This window comes from Rhinoraja longicauda, chromosome 5 (genome assembly GCF_053455715.1).
Source record: "Rhinoraja longicauda isolate Sanriku21f chromosome 5, sRhiLon1.1, whole genome shotgun sequence".
Lineage (NCBI taxonomy): Eukaryota > Metazoa > Chordata > Chondrichthyes > Rajiformes > Arhynchobatidae > Rhinoraja > Rhinoraja longicauda.
Genome location: NC_135957.1, coordinates 3,613,679 through 3,639,581, shown reverse-complemented (window position 1 = coordinate 3,639,581; position 25,903 = coordinate 3,613,679). Strand labels below are relative to the sequence as shown.

The following is a 25,903-nucleotide window of genomic DNA, read 5'->3' as shown; positions in this document are numbered from 1 at the left end:
CGCAGAGACCGTTCCCTCCGCAACTCCCTGGTCCACTCGTCCCTTCCTACCCAAACCACCCTAACCCCGGGCACTTTCCCTTGCAACCGCACGAGATGCAACACCTGTCCCTTTACCTCCCCCCTCAACTCCATCAAAGGACCCAAACATTCTTTCCAGGTGAGACAAAGGTTCACCTGCACCTCCTCCAACCTCATCTATTGCATCCGCTGCTCTAGATGTCAACTCATCTATATCGGCGAAACCAAGCGCAGGCTCGGCGATCGCTTCGCTGAACACCTGCGCTCGGTCCGCATTAACGCCACTGATCTCCCGGTGGCCCAGCACTTCAACTCCCCCTCCCATTCCCAGTCTGACCTCTCTGTCATGGGCCTCCTCCAGTGCCATAGTGAGGCCCGCCGGAAATTGGAGGAGCAGCACCTCATATTTCGCCTGGGCAGTTTGCGGCCCGGTGGTATGAACGTCGACTTCTCCAACTTCAGATAGCTCCTCTGTCCCTCCCTTCCCCTCCTCCTTCCCAGATCTCCCTCTATCTTCCTGTCTCCACCTATATCCTTCCTTTGTCCCACCCCCGACATCAGTCTGAAGAAGGGTCTCGACCCGAAACGTCACCCATTCCTTCTCTCCCGAGATGCTGCCTGACCTGCTGAGTTACTCCAGCATTTTGTGAAAAAAGGTAATTTAAACCACCCTGTTTAGTTTAGTTTAGAGATACAGTGTGGAAACACGCCCTCCTGCCAATTATCCTACACACCCTAGCGACAATTTACAATTTTACCAAGCCAATTAGCACACAAACCTGTACTTCTTTGCAGTGTGGGGGGAAACCGGAGCTCCCTGAGAAAACCCACGCAGGTCATGGGGAGAACGTACAAGCTCCGTACAGACAGCACCCATAGTCAGGATGGAGCCCGGGTCTCTGGCGCTGTGAGGCAGCAACTTTACCGCAGCACCTGTTGTCTCCCAAGAGGTTATTGAAAATGTCTTTTTTTTTAGATTTCTTTTTAGAGATACAGCGTGGAAACAGGCCCTTCGGCCCACCGAGTCCGCGCCGCCCAGGCCTCCAGGCAACCAATGTTAGTCATCTGTGATCCAATCTGACAATTCAAATGTCATAAAAGTTTATGACAAGCAAAAGTTTGCAAGTAATGACAAAAATTATTGTGTAATATTTCATACCCAGTCAATTAACCTACATACCTGTACGTCTTTGGAGTGCGGGAGGAAACTGAAGATCTCGGAGAAAACCCACACAGGTCACGGGGAGAAGGTACAAACTCCGTACAGACAGCACCCGTGGTCGGGATGGAACCCGGGTCTCCGGTGCTGCATTCACTGTAAGGCAGCAACTCTACTACTGCCTCACCTTTCCAAAATCCATATTTAAAAAGCTCCACAACAATTGGTATGACTGTTACATTTCTCATCCCATATTCCAGCAGGCAGAACACAAGTAGACTGCAGGTTTCTTTGTGATGAAGAACAACATTGGCTGTACACACATTGGTCTCGTGACTATGCCATTTTTGTAGCCATTGGGCTTTAATGCCTTCAATTTACAAATGGTCTCTGAGAACAGGAGAAGCCTGGGGTTATCTTAACCAACCTGCTCCAACCCCCTACCTCCCCTCCAGCTTCCTCAGGTCAACAGCCATGTTGACGTTCATGCAGATGTTTAGGGATAGGTTGTTGTTCTGACACCATGACACAAGGTTCCCGATCTCTTTAGCATACTCCACCTCATCAATGTTGTTGATCCAGCTAACAACAGTGGTCTCATTGGCGGAAGTAAATATCAAGTTGGTGTTCTATTTAGTCACGTAGTCATGGGTCTACAGGGAGCAGATCAGGGGACCGCGAACAGTACTTGAAGGGCGACACAAAAAGCTGGAGTAACTCAGCGGGTCAGACAGCATCTCTGGAGACAAGGAATAGATGACAATAGACAATAGATGCAGGAGTAGGCCATTCGGCCCTTCGAGCCAGCACCACCATTCAATGTGATCATGGCTGATCATTCTCAATCAGTACCCCGTTTCTGCCTGACGTTTCGGGTTGAAGAAGGGTCTCGACCCGAAACATCACCTATTCCTTTTCTCCAGAAATACTGTCTGACCCGCTGAGTAACTCCAGCTTTTTGTGTCTATCTTCGATGTAAACCAGTATCTGCAGTTCCTTCCAACACAACCTTGATGAGCATCAGTGTTGAGGGTCAAGCTGGAGGAAGTTTTATGACCGATTCTAATCGAATGGGATCTGCTGGTCAGGAAGTCCAGTTGTAGGTTGTGGACCCATGGTCAGGTTCCAGGAGTTTAGAGCTGTAGTCAACATCCTGACATAGATCTAATTGTCAAAGTGATTCGGAGCTGAACGTCGTGCAAAGGACATGGCATCCTCAATAGACTTATTTTACCTGTATGAAAATTACAAGGGGTCGTGGCACTCCGGGAGATCAAATGCAATTTAAAGCATTGATCTACAGAGGGATCTTGGGGTCCAAGTCCATAACTCCCTGAACGTGACAATGCAAGTAAATGGAGTGGTAAAGAAGCGTATTGTATGCTTGCTTTAATAGGTCGGGCTATTGAGTATAAGAATCAGGAAATCATGATACAGTTTTATAGGGCATTGGTTCGGCTGCAATTGGCGCACCGCATGCAGTTCTGGTCGCCTTATTACAGAAAGGATGTGGAGGCTTTGGAAGGAGCGCAGAGGTTCACCAGAATGATGCCTGGAATAAGCATCTCCTGAGATGCTGCCTGACCTGCTGAGCTACTCCAGCATTTTGTGAAATAAATACCTTCGATTTGTACCAGCATCTGCAGTTATTTTCTTACACTACCTGGAATAAGGGGTATTAGCTAAAGGGACTGATTTGGGTTGTTTTTCTCTGGAACGCCAGAAGGTGCAGGGAGACCAGATAGAATTATATATAACACTAGACCAAGTGGACCCGTTGGGCCCAAACCTCTCCTGCATTGATGCAGCACCCTCTCCTCCCCCCCTCCTCTCCTCCCCTCTCACCCTGCCCCCTCCCCCTCTCTCCCCCTCCCCCTCCTCCCTCCCACGCCATCTCTCTCAAACCCCCTTATCCTCCACTCCTCCCTCCCTCCCTAGGAGATAGATTTAAACTTTAAAATGTGAATAACTTTAAATATAACACCAATTTCAATGAAACTTCTTCCATTAGCACCAAAGGGACGACGGTGAGTAAGGTGGGCCTAAAATTGTCGCGCTATCGTGTACTGTTTTGGCTGTAGTTCAGGAACAAACAAACAAACCAGAGTTTTAGTATATAGATTATGAGGCATAGAAGGGGTAGACAGTCAGAACGTTTTACCCAGGGTGGGAAAATCAAATGCTGGAGGGCACGGTTTTAAGGCGAGAGTCAAAGTTTCAAGGAAATGTGTGGGGCAACTTCATTTTCAAACAGAGAGAGTGGCGAGTGTCTGGAACCCACTGTTGGGGTTGGTGGTTTAGGCATCAAGGGCGGCACGGTGGCGCAGCGGTAGAGTTGCCGCCTTACAGCGAATGCAGCGCCGGACACTCAGGTTCGATCCTGACTACGGGCGCCGTCTGTCCAGAGTTTGTACGTTCTCCCCGTGACCTGCGTGGGTTTTCTCCGAGATCTTCGGTTTCCTCCCACAGTCCAAAGACGTGCAGGTTTGTAGGTTAATTGACTGGGTAAATGTAAAAATTGTCCCTAGTGGGTGTAGGAAAGTGTTAGTGTGCGGGGATCGCTGGGCGGCGCGGACTCGGTGGGCCGAAGGGCCTGTTTCCGCGCTGTATCTCTAAATCTAAAAAAAAATCTAAATATACGATAGAGGCATTTAAGAGACCTTTGGATAGGCATAATGGATAATAATAATATATGCAGGGAATGGAAGGAAGTAAATTTTCTGCAGGTAGATAACAGATGGTCTTGGCATCATGTTTGGCACATTGTGGGCTTGTTCATGTGCTGCACTGTTCTATAACCTTCTCATCCCATGAATTAACCTAATGAATGCGTTTTGATCTGGCTCTAATGATGGTATATTTAAAAAAAAAAAAGTTTGGCCTCAGTAGGATCCTGTTAAATTATAACAACACTTCCCCATATCAAGTCAAGTCAAGTTTATTTGTCACATACACATACAAGATGTGCAGTGAAATAAAAGGTCACCCACAGCAACATTCTTACAATAAAGGTGATATGTCTTTTGCCTTCCTAACCACATGCTACACCTGCCTGATAACATTTTGATTTTTGAACAATAAAAAACTCCTGGACATTGCACCAAGCGAGGAAAGAGCCTGGCCAGGTGATCAAAGTTGCTGTTGGGGGGAGCATTTTTGGAACAGTGACCATAATTTCACGAACTTTAGATGGAGTGCTGACTCTGGAGACGTTCCAGAGGAGGTTTACAAGAATTATCCCAGGAATGAGTGGTTTAACATAGGATGAGCGCTTAATGGCACTGGTATACTCGTTGGAGTTTAGAAGGATGGGTAAGGACCTCATTGAAACATACCGAATAGTGAAAGGCTTGGATGGAGTGGGTGTAGAGAGGATGTTTCCATTAGTGGGAGGGTCTAGGACCAGAGGTCATAGTCTGAGAATAAAATGACCGTCCCGTTTGGAAGGCGATGAAGAGGAATTTCTTTAATCAGAGGATGGTGAATCTGTGAAATTCTTTGCCACAGAAGGCTGTGGAGGCCAAGTCAATTGATATTTTTAAGGCAGAGATAGATTCTTGATTAGTTTCGCTGAACACCTCCGCTCAACCGTCTCAACCAACCTGATCTCCCGGTGGCTCAGCACTTCAACTCCCCCTCCCATTCCCAATCTGACCTTTCTGTCCTGGGCCTCCTCCATTGTCAGAGTGAGGCCCAGCGCAAATTGGAGGAACAGCACTTTATATTTCGCTTGGGCAGTTTACACCCCAGCAGTATGAACATTGACTTCTCCCACTTCAGTTAGTCCCTGCTTCCCCTCTCTATCCCCTCCCCCTTCCCAGTTCTCCTACTGGTCTTCCTGTCTCCGACTACATCCTATCTTTTTCCGCCCCCTCCCCTGACATCAGTCTGAAGAAGAGTCTCGACCCGAAACGTCACCCATTCCTTCTCTCCTGAGATGCTTCAGCATTTTGTGTCTACTCTTGATTAGTACAGATGTCAGGGGCAATGGGGAGAAGACAGGAGAATTGGGTTAGGAGGGAGAGATAGATCAGCCACGATTGATCAGCCAAGATCAGACTTGATGGGCCAAAAGGCCTAATTCTGCTCCTATTATGGGAGATAATACGATATTATTTTATACATTAGACATTGTTGTTTAAGGTTTGTAACTACTTAGGCATTAGGTGCCTCTCTGTAACTAATTAAGGCACTCTAGACATTCCTTACCCTTGACACGTGTCTGTAACTGCTGCTCAGGAGGAGGAGAAACATTGATGGATGAACCAGGATAGAAGACAAGGGTGAAAGGTGACATGTGAAGAAATACAGACATCCATCAATGAGTGGTGTGATTACTTGAAAGTTTAATGGTGGCAGAGTGGAAGGCAACATGTGAAGAAATACAGACATTCATCAATGAGTGGGGTTTAATGGTGGTAGGGTAAACAGGGTGACTACAAAGAGATGAATAACTGTAAAGAGGAGTATGAGGGCGAGATAAGGAAAAGAAGATAAGGCTGAAAGAATCCTATAAAAATAGGCTGCCCGATGTACTAAGTGGGCAGTCAGATGGTTGACATCCTGATTGTTCCAGCCGTTGTTTGCAAATAAAGGCTTTAACTTCTTGAAGAATTCTCCGTGTCATCTGCTTCATTTTGAACACCGGTAACCACGACAAAATCACTTATGACATTATGAATAAGGGTAAGAATAGTTCTCAGATGAAAGTGCTACATTGGGGAAAGATTGATTTAAAAAATATTAGGCAGAAACTGTGGAAAGTGGATTGAGAGTTCTTGATTTCCCAATCCTGGGGGAGAAGACTGTGGCAATTCACCTCATCTATGCTCCTCGTGATTTTATAAACCTCTGTAAGGTCACCCCCTCAGCCTCCTATGCACCAAGGAAAATAAACCAAACGTAGGCAGCCACTTCTTATAACTCAAACTTTCCAAACCAACATTTTCAAAAACCCTTTACAGTTTAATTACATCCTTCCTATGGTAGGGTGACCAGAATTGTGCAGAGTACTCCCAAAGTGGCCTTACCAATATCTTTACAGCAGGTCAGGCAGCATCTCAGGAGAGAAGGAATGGGTGATGTTTCGGGAACAGGTTGCACACAACTTAAATATAGGATACATAGAACATAAACAATATACCAGAGGAATGGGTTCTACACCTCACCATCTCTGCACCAACTGCGATGCCATCCCATCGAATCCTAAAGTCTGAAGAAGGGTCTCGACCCAAAACGTCACCTATTCCTTCTGTCCCGAGATGCTGCCTGACCTGCTGAGTTACTCCAGCATTTTGTGATACCTTCGATTTGTACCAGCATTTGCAGTTATTTTCCTACAATATCTCTACAGCTATAACATGACATAGAACAGATATAAGGAAAAACCTTTTCACTCACAGAGTTATAAATCAGTGGAATTCTCTGCCTCAGAAGGCAGTGGAGGTCAATTCTCTGAATGCTTTCAAGAGAGAGCTAGATAGAGCTCTTAATGATAGCGGTCAGGGGGTATGGGGAGAGGGCAGGAACGGGGTACTTATTGTGAATGATCAGCACATGATCACATTGAATGGCGGTGCTGGCTCGAAGGGTTGAATGGCCTACTCCTGCACCTATTGTCTATTATCCAAACTCCAACATTCAATACCTTGACCGATGAAGACAAGTGTACAAAAACAACTTCTTCACTACCCTGTCTACCTATTATGGAAGCCGTCGGTTTCATGGAAGGATGTACATGCAGCGTTCTGACTCCCAAATCTACAATACTCCCTATGGTCAAACCATTTACTGTGAAGTATCTAGAAATATTATAAATTAGTGGAATTATCCAATTCTGGAGGACACAGATTTGAGGTAATAGGGAGGCTATTTAAAAGAGATGTATGAGGCAAGCATTTTATTTTACACGGAGAACACGCCTGGAATGCACTGGCTGGGAAGGCGGCAGAAACAGATATGATAGGAACATATAAGAGGCATTTAGAAATAGCAAGGGAAACAGACCATATGCAAGAAGATGGGATTAGTTAGGATTCGATGGGATGGCATCACAGTTGGTGCAGAGATGGTGAGGTGTAGAACCCGTTCCTCTGGTATATTGTTTATGTTCTATGTATCCTTCTCTATTTCACTTGTCTGCAACCTGTTTCCATTTAGATAATGGTCTACCTTTAGATTCTTCTCACCGCAGTGCATTACCTCACTTTCCACATTGAACTTCACTTGCCACATTTTCACCTACTCATTCCATCTATTTATATCCTTATTGCAACATGCCCTTCCACCTATTTTCGTATCTGCAGCAAACTTGAATGCCTGCATTCTTCCCCTCCACCCTATCCAGAGCGTGAATATCTATATACTAAAACTCTTGTTTGTTCCTGAACTACAGCCAAAACAATACATGATAGCGCGACAATATTAAGCCCACCTTACTCACCGTTGAGTGCTAATGGAAGACTTTGGCCTCTGCAGTTCCTTCCTACACAAGTGATAGGTGGATATTCCCCACCCCCATGACCTGTTTCACTCATATCCCTCCCTCCAGTATTACATCTCCCTTCTCGTCTTCTTTCCTTGTCTGACACCCTTTTGTCTCCTTTTCACCTCAAGCTTTTGTCTCTATCTCCACCCCTTCATCTATATCCACCTACCATTTGCCAGGATTTGCCACACCCCAACCTTTTTTTAGCCTTCTTCCCCCCCCCCCCCCCCCCCCCACTCAATAGACAATAGACAATAGGTGCAGGAGTAGGCCATTCAGCCCTTTGAGCCAGCACCGCCATTCAATGCGATCATGGCTGGTCACTCTCAATCAGTACCCCGTTCCTGCCTTCTCCCCATACCCCCTCACTCTGCTATCCTTAAGAGCTCTATCCAGCTCTCTCTTGAAAGCATCCAACGAACTGGCCTTCACTGCCTTCTGAGGCAGAGAATTCCACACCTTCACCACTCTCTGACTGAAACAGTTCTTCCTCATCTCCGTTCTAAATGGCCTACCCCTTATTCTTAAACTGTGGCCCCTTGTTCTGGACTCCCCTGAAGGATTCTGACAAAACATCATCTGTTCATTCCTGCCACAGACGCTGCCTGACCCAAAGTTCCTCCAGCACTTTGTGTTTTTTTACTATCTTAATTTATTGCAATAATCCTGTTCAGAAATTGCAAGGATGCTATGCTTAATTATTAATATTTTTATTAATCCATGCCCTTCCCTTCACCATCTATCCCAAAACATTTTTAATAATGCATGATTTGTATCACACTCATAATTTCCCTTAATGTTTTTCAGCAATGTAATCCACAAACTGCCTAAAATCAAGGAGCAGGTGTGTTTTCATCCTCAAGCCTTCAAAGCATTGGTCTGTTTTGTTAGTTCAGAGCGAGTTACTTGTATGTAGCCGCAAGGGATTTCAATCTAACTTGGCCAGAAACAGTTTGCTTTGATAAGTTTTATTACTGTCAGGCAATTCTGTCAAACTAAATAAAAGCAATCAATGGCCTCTTCAAAATATCTAAAACGGTGTACAAAACAGGAAAAGGATGTGAATAAACTTGCATAATGTTAATTGCAGGGATTCACATAAATCCATATCCCTTTGTGGTTTTCTATTTTAATCTTAATAATATTAAAATTGATTTATGACTAATTGAGGCAACACTTGGCCTTTCACATTCTATCTAGGGGAACAATTTTTCCAGGTCAATTGTCACAATGCTACCCAAATGACATGCAAGCTGTACCTTGTCATTATCTTTTCACATTTAAGCCGACGTTCAGATTACACAAAATTTCTTCCAAGAACTTTTCATAGGCCAAAGTAATTTTGTCATAATAAAGTTTAACTCCTCATTCAACAATAATAATGCAATAGATTATGTTCATTTTCTTTGTGGGTGTTTGTTGATAGTCCAGTAGATATTATGAAGAAAAATGCTCAGCTTGAGGAAGATTCTGTCGCTAATGTGCATGGAGTTAACTCAGTTTGGACATCAATCTGAGCATGATATCTGGATGAGTGCACGTTTATGATAATGATACATTCAGTGATGTTCTAAAACATCTGCGGGCTTGCAATACTTTCACACAAAATAACACTGACCTATCGCTTCAATGATAAGTGTGTAGAAGTCAAGTCAAGTCAATTTTATTTGTATAGCACATTTAAAAACAACCCACGTTGACCAAAGTGCTGTACATCTGATTATGTACTAAGGAAAAAAATGAAACATAAACAAAAACATAACATATTTTTATAACACACAAAGATAACAGCACATACAAAATAGTTCACAGCGCCTCCTCAATGAGCCTCAAACGCTAGGGAGTAGAAATAGGTTTTGAGCCTGGACTTAAAGGAGTCGATGGAGGGGGCAGTTCTGATGGGGAGAGGGATGCTGTTCCACAGTCTAGGAGCTGCAACCGCAAAAGCGCGGTCACCCCTGAGCTTAAGCCTAGACCGCGGGATAGTGAGTAGCCCCAAGTCGGCCGACCTGAGGGACCTGGAGTTAGAGAGGTGAGTTAGAAGATTTTTGATGTAGGAACTGCAGATGCTGGTTTAAATCAAAGATAGATACAAAATGCTGGAGTAACTCAGCGGGACAGGCAGCATCTCTGGAGAGAAGGAATGGGTGACATTTCAGGCCGAGGTCTGAAAAGGGGTCTCGACCTGAAACGTTCCCCATTCCTTCTCTCCAGAGATGCTACCTGTCCCGCTGAGTTACTCCAGCATTTTGTGTCTAATATCAATGATAAGCTACCTCTATCCGTGGAGTGAATTTGTAGAAAAACGCACCTTTAGAAAATGAGATGAGGGGGTGGGGGGTAGGAGCAACATCTATATACTAAAACTCTTGTTTGTTTGTTTGTTTGTTTGTTCCGGAACTACAGCCAAAACGGTACACGATAGCGCGACAATTTTAGGCCCACCTTACTCACCTTTGGTGCTAATGGAAGAAGTTTCGTTGAAATCGATGTTATATTTTTTTGTTGGCACTTTAATCTTTATTGCTTTTATGCATACACAAATAAAATACACATATAACAACGGAACTTACAACAGTGCAATCAGTTTACAATTAATCAGTTTACAATTAAACTTACAATCAGTTTACAATTAATGATGCAGTATACAGAACTATTTTCTTATTAAAACATTTTCCAATAACTTACATTATTGTCAATAAAATTATAGTGTTTATGTCTTTATCATATCATATCATATATATACAGCCGGAAACAGGCCTTTTCGGCCCTCCAAGTCCGTGCCGCCCAGTGATCCCCGCACATTAACACTATCCTACACCCACTAGGGACAATTTTTACATTTTACCCAGCCAATTAACCTACATACCTGTACGTCTTTGGAGTGTGGGAGGAAACCGAAGATCTCGGAGAAAACCCACGCAGGTCACGGGGAGAACGTACAAACTCCTTACAGTGCAGCACCCGTGGTCAGGATCGAACCCGAGTCTCCGGCGCTGCATTCGCTGTAAAGCAGCAACTCTACCGCTGCGCTACCGTGCTAATCCATTTTCCCCATTTTCTGTTAAACTCGTCTTCTTTCACTCTTAGAGAATGTCATTTTCTCCATCACAAATATTTCCTGTACTATGTCTAACCATAACATGTAAAGACATCAGCTTAAGTCCTTGACATTGTCCCTCCACTCATTCTAGCTCTAATATTTCGCTAATCTCCCTAACAGTCGGATTTATCTAGTACAGAAAGTTGTATTAAATCAACATTAATTACACTCACATGAGGTCTGTGATGCTTGGTGATATTCTTAGAACCAGGCATATAAACGGATTTGTCTATCAATATGCATATCTGTGCACTTATTTGTAAACCTAGGATTCCATAAGAACTCAGTATCTACCATATTGTGGTGGAGACCACTGTATTATCCATGTCTATGCGTACCTTCATAATCATATCTCAGTTCAAGCACGAGTCTTTCGTTGGATTTCTTGGAGATGCTCCCGTGCCCATCTGACTGTCTCTGATTCTCCGTGTCTCCTGACAAGCTGCCACGGCGCCGTTTGGCGGAGTTGTTCAAGCAGCGGCGGCATGTCTTTGTCTCCCCGCGGCTCTTGCACTTTATAGCCTCTCCGTTGTAGCTTACGCACGGCTTCCCTTGCGTTGTTGTAGGGTTGGGGTCCGCTGTCCCAGTGAATACGTGTCTTGGTGAATGGTGTCTGAAAGTGGATTCCTTCCTCTTTTAGGATGCTTTTAACATGTTTGTATGCCTTACGTTGTTGTACTACAGCAGTAGTATAGTCGTGGTCAAAAGACAGCATTCATTCTCCAAGTTGGATCTTCTTTTGCCATGCCTGTTTGAGAACCATCTCTTTAACTTTAAACTGGAGAAAGTGGACAATTATGGATCTCGGAGGTGAGCTGGGACTTGGTTTCTGTGCCAGGGCTCTGTGTGCTCGTTGAATCTGTAAATCTGTCGTTTCAGGGATTGCCATTTCACTTCTGAGCAGTTTCTCCACAAACTGAGGTACTGAGCTGCCTTCCACACCCTCCGCCACACCGTATATCCGCAGATTATTTCTTCGGGCGCTGGATTCCAGATCGTTCAGTTTGTCGACAAGTATCTTCTGATCTTTCAGTGTTTCTTGGAGTACGTTGTTTGCAGCAGCACTCCATGTTTCCAGCTCCTCTATTCGGGCAGCAGCTTCTTCCGTTTTTAAATTTTGGTCTTGTATTGCTTGGGTGTTCGCCACCATCTGATGATTCATTTCATGTATAAATTCGGCCAGCTCTTCTCTCATATCCCGCTTGAATTCGTCTTTGAATGATGTGAAGACCGCTTTTAATTCTCAAGTTGCTGATTTGTGTACTAATGCTTTTTAATCCCTCATGAAGGGCCTCTGTTGCATCGTCTCCGCCAACTTGTTTGTTTTTGTCCGTTTGTGTCGCTTCGAGCCTGTCCTTCTGTTTCTTGCATCTTTCTGCTCTTTGTTTTGACTCCCCCACTCATACTGTACACATTTAAAACTTAAACACTCGCTTACTTTGAATTTAGGGGAGGTTTATTTGTCCGACTGTACGGAGCTCTCTGTCTAATCAGCCACCATGCTCTGCTGCCTACCGGAAGTCCTGAAATCGGTGTTATATTTTTAAAGTTATTCACATTTTAAAGTTTAAATCTATCTCCTAGTGAGGGAGGGGGGAGGAAGGGAGGGGGGTGGAGGGAGAGGAGGGAGGATAAGTGGGGTTACGGGGATGAAGTGGGGAGAGGGGATGAAGTGGGGAGAGGGGAAGGGGGGGAGGGGGAGGGAGGAGGGAGGAGGGGGTGCTGCACAAATGTAGGAGAGGTATGGGCCCAAGGGGTCCATTTGGTCTAGTCAAATATGTTATTCAAATCATAGAAAAAGTAATTCGCCAAGCAGATATATAGAATGGGCCATTAAACCTATTCACTGCCAAACAAAACGTGTTCCAATAACAAACATCGACACGAGCAGTGCTTTTCTTTTATTTTCTAGATAACTATCAGAATCAGAATCACCATGAGCATCTCATAGAGAACTTAGTATTTCAAAAATAATTAATCTTGCATTTAACTTTAAAGTCATGTTGAGTGTTCTCACAATGAATGATTTTCTACACATGCATGGATACTTCAGAAGATGATGCAATGAGGCAGTAAAAATTGATTTTCTTTAAATGTCTTCTGACCTTTCTGACAACTAGCAAGATGCAAAACATTATTCTTGGCAGAAATCTTATCCAGCTGGAATTGTCAACTCCTTCGTCCCTGCTTAGAAATCTCCCATCATGGATAGAGTGATGGGTTTCCTGTTGGAAACCCATAAGAAAACGCACACGTTTCACAATCTGCACATTTTGTTGCTTGGGGGGACGTGCAAAATGAGCAAACTCTGCACTGTTCAGGCATGATCCCCAACAGGATCCTAAAAATCCTTACAGTAACATTGTTGGATCCAGTGATGTTAGAGTGGAAAAACTGACAAATTAGGTGGATGGAAGCTGGATCTATAAATTAATAATGCAAGTTTCAATGTAAATGCACTAATTCAATTTTGCACAAATATAATTAAATATTAAAGGATTAATTAAATGACTTTCATCAACAGGTGCAATAAAACCTATTTAGAGAAATCCTTGAACATTTAAGAAAGCTATCTTAAGAATTTAAATTTGTAATATAAATTCCAATGAGGGAGATCAACAGCATATTTTGAGAGTTGCTGCACATGATAAAAAGCATTGGAACTGAATGTAGAATTTTCCAAAGATAGACACAAAATGTTGGAGTAACTCAGTGGAACAGGCGGCATCTCTGGAGAGAAAGAAAGGGTGATGTTTTGGGTCAATAGACAATAGGTGCAGGAGTAGGCCATATGGCCCTTCGAGCCAGCACCACCATTCAATGTGATCATGGCTGATCATTCTCAATCAGTACCCCGTTCCTGCCTTCTCCCCGTACACCCTGACTCCGCTATCCTTAAGAGCTATATCTAGCTCTCTCTTGAAAGCATTCAGAGAATTGGCCTCCACTGCCTTTTGAGGCAGAGAATTCCACAGATTTACAACTCTCTGACTGAAAAAGTTTTTTCTCATCTCTGTTCTAAATGGCCTACCCCTTGTTCTTAATCTGTGGCCCCTGGTTCTGGACTCCCCCAACATTGGGAACATGTTTCCTGCCTCTAACGTGTCCAACCCCTTAATAATCTTATATGTTTCGATAAGATCCCCTCTCAGTCAAGACTTTTCTTCAGAAAAAAGCAAATGCAGTCCTTCCTACACATGTAGAATTTTCCAATATTGATTATATTTGTGTGAATTAATAGGACTGGGATTTCCATCGCAATATATTGCTATTGCAGATATCACAGTTTTTAATTTTTATATTATCTCCAAACCCTATGCAACCAAATTCTTAGATTTGATTATAATTGATGTTACTACAAAACATATATAACATAAAATATTAAATATTGTTACTCCACTAATAACTTCTGGAACATTTTTAAAGGAAAATCATGTTCCTATTTTGCAGTCTTTGAAACATACCATAAACAATGTCAGATGACTAAATACCATATGCTCAGACACCACATAAACAATGTTCACAAAATCAAATCTCCAGGCATATGCCAAACCAGAAGTTGGAATCTTAGCTCAATTGTTTTTACATTTGTTTCAACTTGAAGCATCTGCAAGATTTTATTTTCTATTTCGGTTTAATTCATTGCTCGTTCCAAAACCCAAGTAATTGCACGACCACAAGACATAATTGAGGAGTGCAGAGGAATACTTTCTGCTTGCCCGGTGCTTTTTGAGGTCACTCAAAAAGCATGACCTCATCAATGACAAAACAGCCCACTCCCAAGACCCCAAATGATGAAATGGTTAAACAATCAACTTGCATCCTGTGACTAGTATGTAACATCTACAAAATGTATTGCACTTATTCACTGAGGCTACTCCAATAGCACTGCCCACACCCAAACCTCAAGGACAGCAGGTGTGTGGAAACAAAACTACTCGCAAGTTTGCAACAAGTTGCACATCACCGTTCAAGCCCTCCAGAAGCCCTCCAGCAAGAAGACCATGCTTATTTGACACAATTGTTATTTGTTTCCTTTACTGTTTTTCTTCATTTCTACCCATTCACTGAGGTATAAGATTTAGAGTCATAGATTTGTGGGTCCCTTCTTCCTTTTCTAAAAACATCTCCGCAAAATGTTTTCTCCATTTTCCGATTTTAATTTAAATGATCTCCTTTAGCTTTAAAGGAAAATAACTGCAGATGCTGGTACAAATCGAAGGTATCACAAAATGCTAGAGTAACTCAGCGGGTCAGGCAGTATCTCTGGAGAGAAGGAATGGGTGACGTTTCGGGTCGAGACCCTTCCTCAGACTGAAACATCACCCATTCCTTCTCTCCAGAGACGCTGCCTGACCCGCTGAGTTACTCCAACATTTAGTGCTACCTTTATTTAGCTTAATGCTTACTTTAGGGATTTCTCATTATGTGACACTACTCACTCAAAACCGAGAAATTAACTCATTACGAATCACAAAAATGTACAACACAGAAGGTAGTAATATTAATACTTTGGTAAATAACATGGAGGTGAAAAAAACAAAATTAAGTTAAAACATTTTAAAAAAAACTTTTATGGTTCAAAACAATTGGAAATAGTTTATGCGAACATGCTGGTTCTCTGCAATCCCATCAGTCCAATTCACCATCTATAACCCTGTAAATATATTCTCTCAAGACTTGTGCCCTCGATTTCCCTTTGAATATTTTGCCGACACTAGAGATAATTTACAGCAGTCCATTAATAAGCCAGTATATCCCAGTGCCTGAAGAAGGGTCTCGACCCAAAACGTCACCCATTCCTTCTATCCAGAGATGCTGTCTGTCCCGCTAAGTTACTCCATAAAACATACATAATATTGTAAGCATAATGTATTTTTCAGGTACTCAGGAAGTGAAACATACAAGTTGTTTTGCACGCCCTCGCACACACTCTCTCTCTCTCTCTTCTCCTTCCCTTGGTCAAGCCATATCTTTCCCTATTGAAGGTAGACACAAAATGCTGGAGTAACTCAGCGGGTCAGGCAGCATCTCTGGAGAGAAGGAATGGGTGACGTTTCGGGTCGAGTCTGAAGGGGTCGACCTGAAATGTCACCCATTCCTTCTCTCCAGAGATGCTGCCTGTCCCGCCGAGTTACTCCAACATTTTGTGTCAATCTTTGGTGTAAACCAGCATCTGCAGTTCCTTCCTGCATGGTAGTTTGTGGGCTGGAGGAAACACATGCTCACAGGCAGAGCTTGCAAATACCACAGAGAGCACGAGGTCAGGATGGAACTAGGTCACCAGAACTATGAGGCAGCACCATCTAATATTGTACCGCGATGCCACCTTGTATTCGCTCTTGTCAACTAAAACAAAACAGCCTATTTTGAAATTATAATCAGGACTTCTGCCACCACTCCAGATAATGCTGGTGCAGGTGGAGTTCTCAATGCAATAAGTATCAACTGGGGTGCTTAGCAAAGAAACACAGACATAGATAACCAGATTAAGGCATCCAGATCATGTCAGAGTGTGGCTAAACGCAAATTGGAGGAACAGCACACCGTATTTTGTTTGGGTATCTTATCATCCAGTGGTATGAATATTGATTTCTCTAACTTCAAGTAACCCATGCATCCCCTCTCTCTCTCTCTGTCCGTCCGTCCCCCACCCAAGTCGTTCTATTAGGTTCGAAGCCGTCTTGTGGAGTCTCATTGTTCGTAACTCGTTTTCACCCAGGCCACAGCGAACTATGGCCTGTTTTCTATAATAACCCTGTTTGGAATACTACCAAAAATGACTATCGAAAAATGCTTCAAAATGTATGCAAAACATTTGTGTAAAGTGGATTTCCTTAAATCCGTCATCCATACACTGGCTTTGTAGTTACATGTAGTATGAACTAGAGTTCACCTCCAGGTGGTGTAGTCTACACTTTAAGTAACTTTGTAAATTAAAACATGAATTATTAAATATTTTGACTTATGCACACATAAATAATGCAGACAATTGAGAATTAAGGAAAGCGAGATGGTAAAAACAATTTAATCTGAACATGTGAAATAATTTTATCAAGAGATGAAGGCGTGAAGAAATAGTTTTTCCAGGTATCCTACAAATGGCTCACTGATGAATGAGAGGAAATCAATAAGTTCCACGGAGGAAAACAGGCTATTAAGTGGAAATTCATAAGCATTTCCTATTATTTCATTTTTCAAATTCTGGTTGCATGCCAGACCTCAAGAATCTTAGCCAGAAATACCTAAGATTAGGTAGAAATACCTAACATAAGGAGAAATCTTAGCCAGAAATAACTATCTGAAGAAATGTAATATTATTAAAAATTAGATATTAAAATATGATAAAACATACATAATATTGTAAGCATAATGTATTTTTCAGGTACTCAGGAAGTGAAACATACAAGTTGTTTTGCACGCACACACACACACTCTCTCTCTCTCTCTCTCTCTCTTCACCTTCCCTTGGTCAAGCCATATCATTCCCTATTGAAGGTAGACACAAAATGCTGGAGTAACTCAGCGGGTCAGGCAGCATCTCTGGAGAGAAGGAATGGGTGACGTTTCGGGTCGAGACTGAAGAAGGGGTCGACCCGAAACGTCACCAATTCCTTCTCTCCAGAGATGCTGCCTGAGCCGCTGAGTTACTCCAGCATTTTGTGTCTACCTTCGTTTTAAACCAGCGTCTGCAGTTTTCTTTCCCTATTGATCCTTCCATAAACTTTGCAGCTTGATCCTAACTTCTGGAATTCTATTCCTAAACTGTTCCATTGTCTTGCCACATCCAAAGCTATTCTTAAAACCCAACTGTTGAACCTTTCAATCCATAAAAAGTTTATTGTCAAGTTTCTACTTTGAAAACAAATGAAATGCCTCCAGATGCTTTACTATCTTGTGGATATTATTATATGTGTTAGTTATTGTTAATAGACAATAAAGTATGAGTGTAGCAAGGATGTTGAGACGTGGCAAATCTAAAAACAAGATCAATATCTAGTCACTAATAAAAAGTTATTTATTAAGCTGATATGTTCACTACCACGAGGACTGGTTGAATTGAAAAACATAAATGTACTCAGAAAAAGCTAGGTAACGCATGAAGGAAAAGGAAAAAGGATTATCTTGATATGATTCAAAGAAGTAGAACAAGATGATCTTAGTGTGCAGCATAAACACCAATGTAGACCAGTTAAGCCAAATGGTTAATTTCTATACCGTTTCCATCTGCCGTATATGTGCAGTTCTGGTCACCCCAATAAAGGAAGAATGTGGAGGCTTTGGGAAAAGGTGCTGAAGAGGTTTAACAGAACCTGCTGCCTGGATTAGAGGGTATTAGCCATAAGGAGAAATTAGTCAAGGAATATGTCTCTACATTGTATTATTTCAATCGTGACTATCATATGAACAAAATAAACAGAGACAGAACCAAGACATTTTAGCTAAAAATAATCCTGATTAATGCTTCACCATCAGCCGTCTCTCACCCCTCCCTTGCGCACTGTATAAACATATCCTATTCTCCACATATTCATCTACCTTTTCCTTAAAGAAATCTGTCTCAATTGTTCCACATTTTGTCTGTTGTCCTAGAGGAAACACACAGGGACATAGCAGTCTGAAGAAGGGTCCCGACCCAAAACATTATCTATTCACTCCGTCCACACACGCTGCCTGACTTGCTAAGTTTCTCCAGCAATGTGTTTTTTTTAACATAGGGCTAGATTAAGTGGGTATTAGTAAATGGTGCAGATGGTATAGTCCCATTATGATCATTATGCAAAATAAACCATAAACATTGAACTTCGAAAAATCCATAACAAGAATAGGCCCTTCGGTCTACAATGTTTGTGCCATGCATAATGGCAAGATACACTAATCTCATCGACTTGTACGCGATCCATACTCCTCTGCCCCTGCATATCCATGTGCCTGTCTAAAGCTTCTTAGATGCCACTGTTGCATCTGCCTCCATCACCACCCCTGGCCGCACACTCCAGGCACCCACCACCCTCTGTGTGCAACATTATTGCAGTTCCTTTGAGATTTCTCTCCCTAACCCCCTTCTACAATCTGTCTGAAGAAAGGACCAGGTCTGAAACATCCCCTGACCATGCCCTCCACAGGTGCTGACTGACCCACTAAGTTACCCTAGCACTTTGTGTTTTACTCAAGATTCCAGCATCCGCAATTCTTTGTGTCCACTTTAAGCTTTGCCCCCCTCACCTTAAAGCTCTGCTCTCTAGTCTTTGACACTTCCACCCTGGGGAGGGGAGAGGGGTTCTGACTGTCTACCCCATCTATGCCTCTCATAATTGTACATTCTTCCATCAGTTCTCCGTCCTCAGTCTCCAAAAACAAATCCAAGGAGCAGGGGTCACTGGAAATCCACCACAGTAATATGCAATATGTAATAGACAATAGGTGCAGGAGTAGGCCATTCAGCCCTTTGAGCCAGCACAGCCATTCAATGCGATCATGGCTGATCACTCTCAATCAGTACCCCGTTCCTGCCTTCTCCCCATACCCCCTCATATCCTTAAGAGCTCTATCCTGCTCTCTCTTGAAAGCATCCAACGAACTGGCCTCCACTGCCTTCTGAGGCAGAGAATTCCACACCTTCACCACTCTCTGACTGAAAAAGTTCTTCCTCATCTCCGTTCTAACACTTGTCCGCCCTCTGTTGGAATATTGCCAGACAATATGGGACCCTCACCAGAAAAATAACATTGACACCCTTGACAAGGTTCAGAGGCGTGCAAAACGGTTTGTTTGTGACGACTACTCAAGACGGAGATGAGGAAAAACGTTTTCAGTCAGAGTTGTGAATCTGTGGAATTCTCTGCCTCAGAAGGCAGTGGAGGCCAATTCTCTGAATGCATTCAAGAGAGAGTTAGATAGAGCTCTTAAGGATAGCAGAGTCTGGGGGTATGGGGAGAAGGCAGGAACGGGGTACTGATTGAGAATGATCAGCCATGATCACATTGAATGGCGGTGCTGGCTTGAAGGGCCGAATGGCCTACTCTTGCACCTATTGTCTAAGACAGTCAAGCATTTCCGATATGTTAAATCGCCCTGGCTGGGAGTCGCTGGAGTCAAGACGCACCAAAGCCCGCTTATGTACTGTCTACAAAGAGACTCATGGCATCATCCCCAGTAACATATCTCACTTCATTCAATCCAATACCCTGAAATTTACAAGACAGTCCTCAGGTCACTTTATTTAAACTAGAATTAGAGCAAACAAAAATAGCTACCTACAGTCACTATATCCATGGACTATCCCAGAGTGGAACATCCTTCCCGACACCACCAGATGTGCACCAACCCATGACACCTGTCAAGTCACAGCTCAAAACGTGGACGTGGATCATCTCACCAAAGGTAGACACAAAATGCTGGAGTAACTCAGCGGGTCAGGGAGCATCTCAGGAGAGAAGGAATGGGTGGCAATCCTGGATAACAGAGGGCAGGCCGATGTTATTATAATGGACTTTAGCAAGGCCTTAGACACTGTAGGTTGATGGCTAAGCTTCACCACGTTGGCATCTGAAATAACATCTACTCCTGGATTGATTCATTCCTCACCAAACGACATCAACTGGTTGTAGTAGATGGTTAGTCATCACAAAAATCTCCAGTTGAGTCCGGCATGCCACAGGGAACAGTGTTGGGACCCTTGCTGTTCTTGATCTACATCAATGATCTGCCTGTGAACCTGTCTTCGAGAATGAGACTCTTCGCAGACGACTGTATTGTGTATCGAGAGATCAAAGCTGCTGAAGATGCCAAGGTTCTTCAAAATGATATCAACTATCTTTGCAATTGGCAAATGTGTTTCAATTACACCAAATGCTTTTCCATGAGCGTTACTCATAAAGTCAAGTCGATCATAACGTACAAGATGGGAGACAACCTGCTTCGAGAGACCCTTCTTCAGACTGACCCGCTGAGTTACTCCAGCATTTTGTGTCTACCTTCCTATTAAATCTTATCCCCTTCACCTTAAACCTATGTCCTCTGGTCATCAATTCACCTACTCTGGAGAGAAGGGATGAGTTACTCCAGCATTTTGTGTCTACCTTCGATTTAAACCAGCATCTGCAGGGTTTTTTCCCCCTACCTTGGATTATCTCACCAAACTTTGCCCACAATAAAAATCTAAATAACCCTTTTTTACAACCAGCACCCAGGCAAGCGAAACCTGCATGTGATAACCCAGCTGTTGGTGGTTGTGCAGTAGAAAGCAGAAAGCGAACGGTGCCTCAATGTGCTGTAGTGTTGGACATCTCCAACCTGGGAAAAAGCTTCTGACTGTCTACTCTCTCCATGCCCCATCATTGAGACCCCATCTGCCCCACCTCTCACGTATCGTCCTCATGGACCACTGCAATGTCTCCCACCCTCAATCGTCTCCAATCACACTGATATTTCCTTTCACCGCCTCCCATCTCCAACACTTTGTTTTCCTTCAACTCCCTGAACAATTCCAATGGCAGGTGGCGCAGCGGTAGAGTTGCTGCCCCAGAGCACCAGAGACCCGGGTTCCACCCTGACTACAGGTGCTGTCTGTAAAGACCGCACAGTGGCGCAGCCGTTTCCTCCCACACTCCAAAGTAGGTTAATTTATCCTTGCTATTGAGGCAGTGCAGCGTAGGTTCACGGGGTTAATCTCCTCAACCCCCTTCTACAATCAGTGTGAAGGTCCAGGTCTGAAACGTCCTCTGACCATGCCCTCCACAGGTGCTGACTGACCCACTAAGTTACCCAGCACTTTGTGTTTTACTCAAGATTTCAGCATCTGCAATTCTTTGTGTCCAATAGACAATAGGTGCAGGAGGAGGCCATTTGGCCCTTCGAGCCAGCACCGCCATTCAATGTGATCATGGCTGATCATTCTCAATCAGTACCCCGTTCCTGCCTTCTCCCCATACCCCCTAACTCCGCTATCCTTAAGAGCTCTATCTAGCTCTCTCTTGAATGTATTCAGAGAATTGGCCCTCCACTGCTTCTGAGGCAGTGAATTCCACAGATTCACAACTTTCTGACTGAAAAATGTTTTTCCTCATCTCCGTTCTAGATGACCTACCCCTTATTCTTAAACTGTGGCCCCTTGTTCTGGATTCCCCCAACATTGGGAACATGTTTCCTGCCTCTAATGTGTCCAACCCCTTAATAATCTTATGTTTTGATAACATCCCCTCTCATCCTTCTAAATTCCAACATATACAAGCCTAGTCGCTCCAGTCTAACAACATACGACAGTTTGAATCATCCTGCTAAATCTGCTTCAATCTTCCTTTCAGCTAAACCATTCTCAATTATAACGATTCAATCAAGTTGTTGTTAACATAGAGACTCTTTTCCCTTTTTGTCAATTATTTTCCATCTATGTCCACTTTAAACTTTGCCCCTCTCACCTTAAAGCTGTGCCCTCTAGTCTTTGACATATCCACCCTGGGGAGGGGGTTAGGTTTAGGGTTAGGTTGTGATTTATCCTGACTCTTTGAATCTTTTATGTGGCCTGTCGTACATTAGGGTTAGGGTTAGATGTCTACCCCATCTGTGCCTCTCATAATTGTACATTCTTCCATCAGTTCTCAGCCTCCAACAACAAATGCAAGGTGCAGGAGTGACGGGACAGTAATATGCAGTGTGTAATGTGTGTAAAGCCTCACCCTCTTTCACTCTCCACCTCCTCGGAGCTGAGGGAAGCTTGTCCGGTGGCCGCAGCGGCGGCGCCATTGTCCGGGCCGTACTCGGTTTTCTTCCTCTTCCTTGAGGCGGCCGTGTGTGCGGGGCTGCTTCTCCTCCTGGCCCCGCGGGCCGTGCCGGTGCCGGTGCTGGCTTGTCCCAGCTCCCTGTACACCCGGGGCACCGTCTCCCTCAGGCTCCTCACCTCGCTCCTCAGCTCCTCCACGCTGCGGATCAGCCCGTCCAGCTTGTCCGCCACGTCGCCCCTCTGCCGCGGCAACCGGCCCGTGGACGGCAGCCAGCTCCATCCCCCGGGGCTGCCCTCCACCTCTCTCCTCCGGCGGTACCAGGCCGCCGCCGCCAGCGTCAGGCCCGCCGCCCCCATGCCGGCCAGCAGGCCAGCGCCACGGCCTTGCCCTCGCTCACCCGCGCCATTGCTGCGGGACGGAGAGGGAGGGGGGGGGAGAGAGAGAGGGGGGGGGGGGAGAGAGAGAGAGGGAGAGAGGGAGAGAGAGAGAGAGAGAGAGAGGGGGGAGAGAGAGAGTGGGGAGTGAAAGAGGGAGAGAGAGTGAAAGAAAATAACTGCAGATGCTGGTACAAATCGAAGGTATTTATTTCACAAAATGCTGGAGTAATTCAGCAGGTCAGGCAGCATCTCGGGAGAGAAGGAATGGGTGACGTTTCGCGTCGAGGCCGAGGGAGGGAGGGAGAGGGAGAGGGGGGGAGGAGGAGAGGGCGGGGGGAGAGGGGGCGGGGGGGGGGAGAGGGGGCGGGGGGGGGGGAGAGAGGGCGGGGGGGGGGAAGAGAAGGACTCCTAGTGGGAGAGGGAGGGTGAGTGAAGGAGAGAGGGGGCAAGGGAAGGGGAGATGGAGGGAGGGGGAGAGAGTGGGAGGGGGAATGAGTGAGGGAGGGGGAGAGAAGGGGGTGAGGGAAGGGGAGAGAGAGGGAGGGTGGGGGGGGGAAAGGGAGGGTGCAGGGAGAGAGATGGAGGAGGGGAGGAGAGTGGGAGTTGAGGGGGGTGAGGGAAGGGAGGGCCGATGAGGGAAGGAGAGGGGGGTGATGGAAGAGGAGAGGGGGACAGGGCTCGTAAGGTCCTTGAAAGTCCTTGAACTCTCTCTCTCTCCCCCCCCCCCCCCCCCCTCTCTCTCTCCTCTCTCCCCCCTCTCCCTCTCTCCCCCCCTCTCTCTCTCCCCCCCTCTCTCTCTCTCCCCCCTCTCTCTCCTCCCCCCCTCTCTCTCCTCCCCCCCTCTCTCTCTCTCCCCCCACCTCTCTCCCCCCCCCCTCTCTCTCTCTCCCCCCTCTCTCTCTCCTCCTCCCCCCCCTCTCTCTCTCCCCCCACCTCTCTCTCCCTCACTCCCAGAGCCAGTGAGATCTGCGCCGCTCCTCCACTCTCTTCCCCGGCCCCGTCTCCCTCTAAAGCAGCGAAATAAGAACAAACACAAGTGTTGTAGTTGTTGTTCAGAAACCCCGCGTCCCCGGGGTGAGCAGTGGCGGCGGTGGCGAGGAGGGAAGTTTCCTTGAGTTTGTAGTTTGTGAGGGGGCGCTGCGATCCCTCGCCTTGTCCCAGCTCTGGGTCGGTGGCGATCTGCTCTCCGGTGAACCTTCGTTGGCAGCTTTTGCCTCCAGTCCCCGCCCGCAGCTGCAACCGCGGTTCCACGGCTCCCGGACAAGTTAAAGAGTCGGGGGGAGTTGAGGCAAAAAAACTACAAAATCATCATAGTTTTTACTAATTAACCATATATACACCAAATTAACAGTTTGGAAAACACAATTTTCTTACCTATACGGATAAAAACTGGAAAAAAAACATCAATGTTTGCTGGATTTTGGACCTTGAAAATTAGATTTTTGGACCTTGAAAGTCCTTGAAAAGTCCATGAATGTTTTGCTGTTCCAGGTGTACAGACCCTGGGGGTGGGGGGGGGTGAGGGAAGGAGAGGGCCGATGAGGGAAGGAGAGAGGCGGTGAGGGAAGGAGAGGGAAGGAGAGGGGCGGTGAGGGAAGGAGAGGGGCGGTGAGGGAAGGAGAGGGTGAGGGAAGGAGAAAGGCGGTGAGGGAAGGAGGGTGAGGGAAGGAAAGGAGTGAGAGGGAGGGAGTGTGAGAGTGAAGGAAGATGAGAGGGAGTATGAGAGAGGGAAGGAGAGAGTGAGGGTGAGGGAGGGTGAGGAAGAGTGAGGGTGTGGGAGAGGGAGAGGGGTGGGAGGGAAGGAGGGAGAGAGAGGGTGAGGGAGAGAGGGAAGGAGGGAGGGTGAGGGAGAGAGGGAAGGAAGGAGTGAAGGAAGGCAGGGAGAGTGAGGGAAGGAGGGAGTGAGGATGAGGGAGAGAGGGAAGGAGAGAGTGAGGGAAGGAGAGGGAGAGTGAGGGGATGGAGGGAGAGTGAGCAAAGGAGGGAGAGTGAGAGGAGGGAGGGAGAACGAGAGTGAGGGAGGGAGAGTGGGGGTAGAGAGTGAGGGAACAAGAGAGTGAGGGGAGAGTGAGGGAAGGTGGGAAAGTGAGGGAGTGAGTGAGTGAGGGAGAGAATGAGAGAGTGAGAGAGTGAAGGAGAGAGAGTGAGTCAGTGAGAGAGAGAGAGGGGGGGGAGTGAGGGAGAGAGAGAGTGAGGGAGAGAGACCTGAGGAAGGGAGAGTGAGGGAGAGAGAGTGTGAGGGAGAGAGAGAGGGGAGAGTGAGGAGGGAGTGGGGGAGAGGGAGAGAGAGTGAGGGAGAGAGACTGAGGAAGGGAGTGAGGGAGAGAGAGTCTGGGAGAGAGAGTGAGGGAGAGAGAGAGGGAGAGTGAGGGTGAGAGTGTGAGGGAGAGAGAGTGAGGGAGGGGAGAGAGTGAAGGAGAGTGAGGGAGAGAGAGAGAGAGAGTGAGGGAGGGGGAGAGAGAGTGAGGGAGAGAAGGAGGGAGTAGGGGAGTGAGAGAGACTGAGGAAGGGAGAGTGAGAGAGAGAGAGTGAGGGGAGAGTGAGGGAGAGAGAGTGAGGGGGAGAGTGAGGGAGAGAATGTGAGGGGGAGAGTGAGGGAGAGAATGTGAGGGAGAATGAGAGTGTGAGAGGGAGAGAGAGTAGGAGGGAGGGAGAGTGAGAGAGAAAGGGAGAGAAGGGGGAGTGAGGGAGAGTGGGTCGGTGTGGCCGCGCTCGCGCTCACGGGCGTAGGCGCTTCAAGCGCCAACGGTCCCCGCGGGGCGCGAGCTCCAACGGTCCCCGCGGGGCGGCGAGCTCCAACGGTCCCCGCGGGGCGCGAGCTACAACGGTCCCCGCGGGGCGCGAGCTACAACGGTCCCCGCGGGGCGCGAGCTACAACGGTCGGGCCGCGAGCTCCAACGGTCCCCGCGGGGGCGCGAGCTCCAACGGGTCCCCGCGGGCGCGAGCTACAAACGGTCCCCGCAGGGCGCGAGCTACAACGGTCGGGCCGCGAGCTCCAACGGTCCCCGCGGGGCGCGAGCTCCAACGGTCAGGG

The 25,903-nt window shown here is 45.9% G+C and overlaps 1 protein-coding gene across 1 annotated transcript in view; it reads right to left on the bottom strand.

The window, feature by feature from the left end:
* The window catches only part of rmdn2 (regulator of microtubule dynamics 2), an 81,099-nt gene extending 58,201 nt beyond the window's left edge, over nucleotides 1-22,898 (bottom strand). Inside the window, 2 exon segments of the mRNA XM_078399975.1 lie at nucleotides 22,448-22,865; nucleotides 22,868-22,898. Coding sequence (XP_078256101.1) covers nucleotides 22,448-22,865; nucleotides 22,868-22,898 — 449 coding nt within the window.
* Between the last annotated feature and the right edge of the window lie 3,005 nt (nucleotides 22,899-25,903).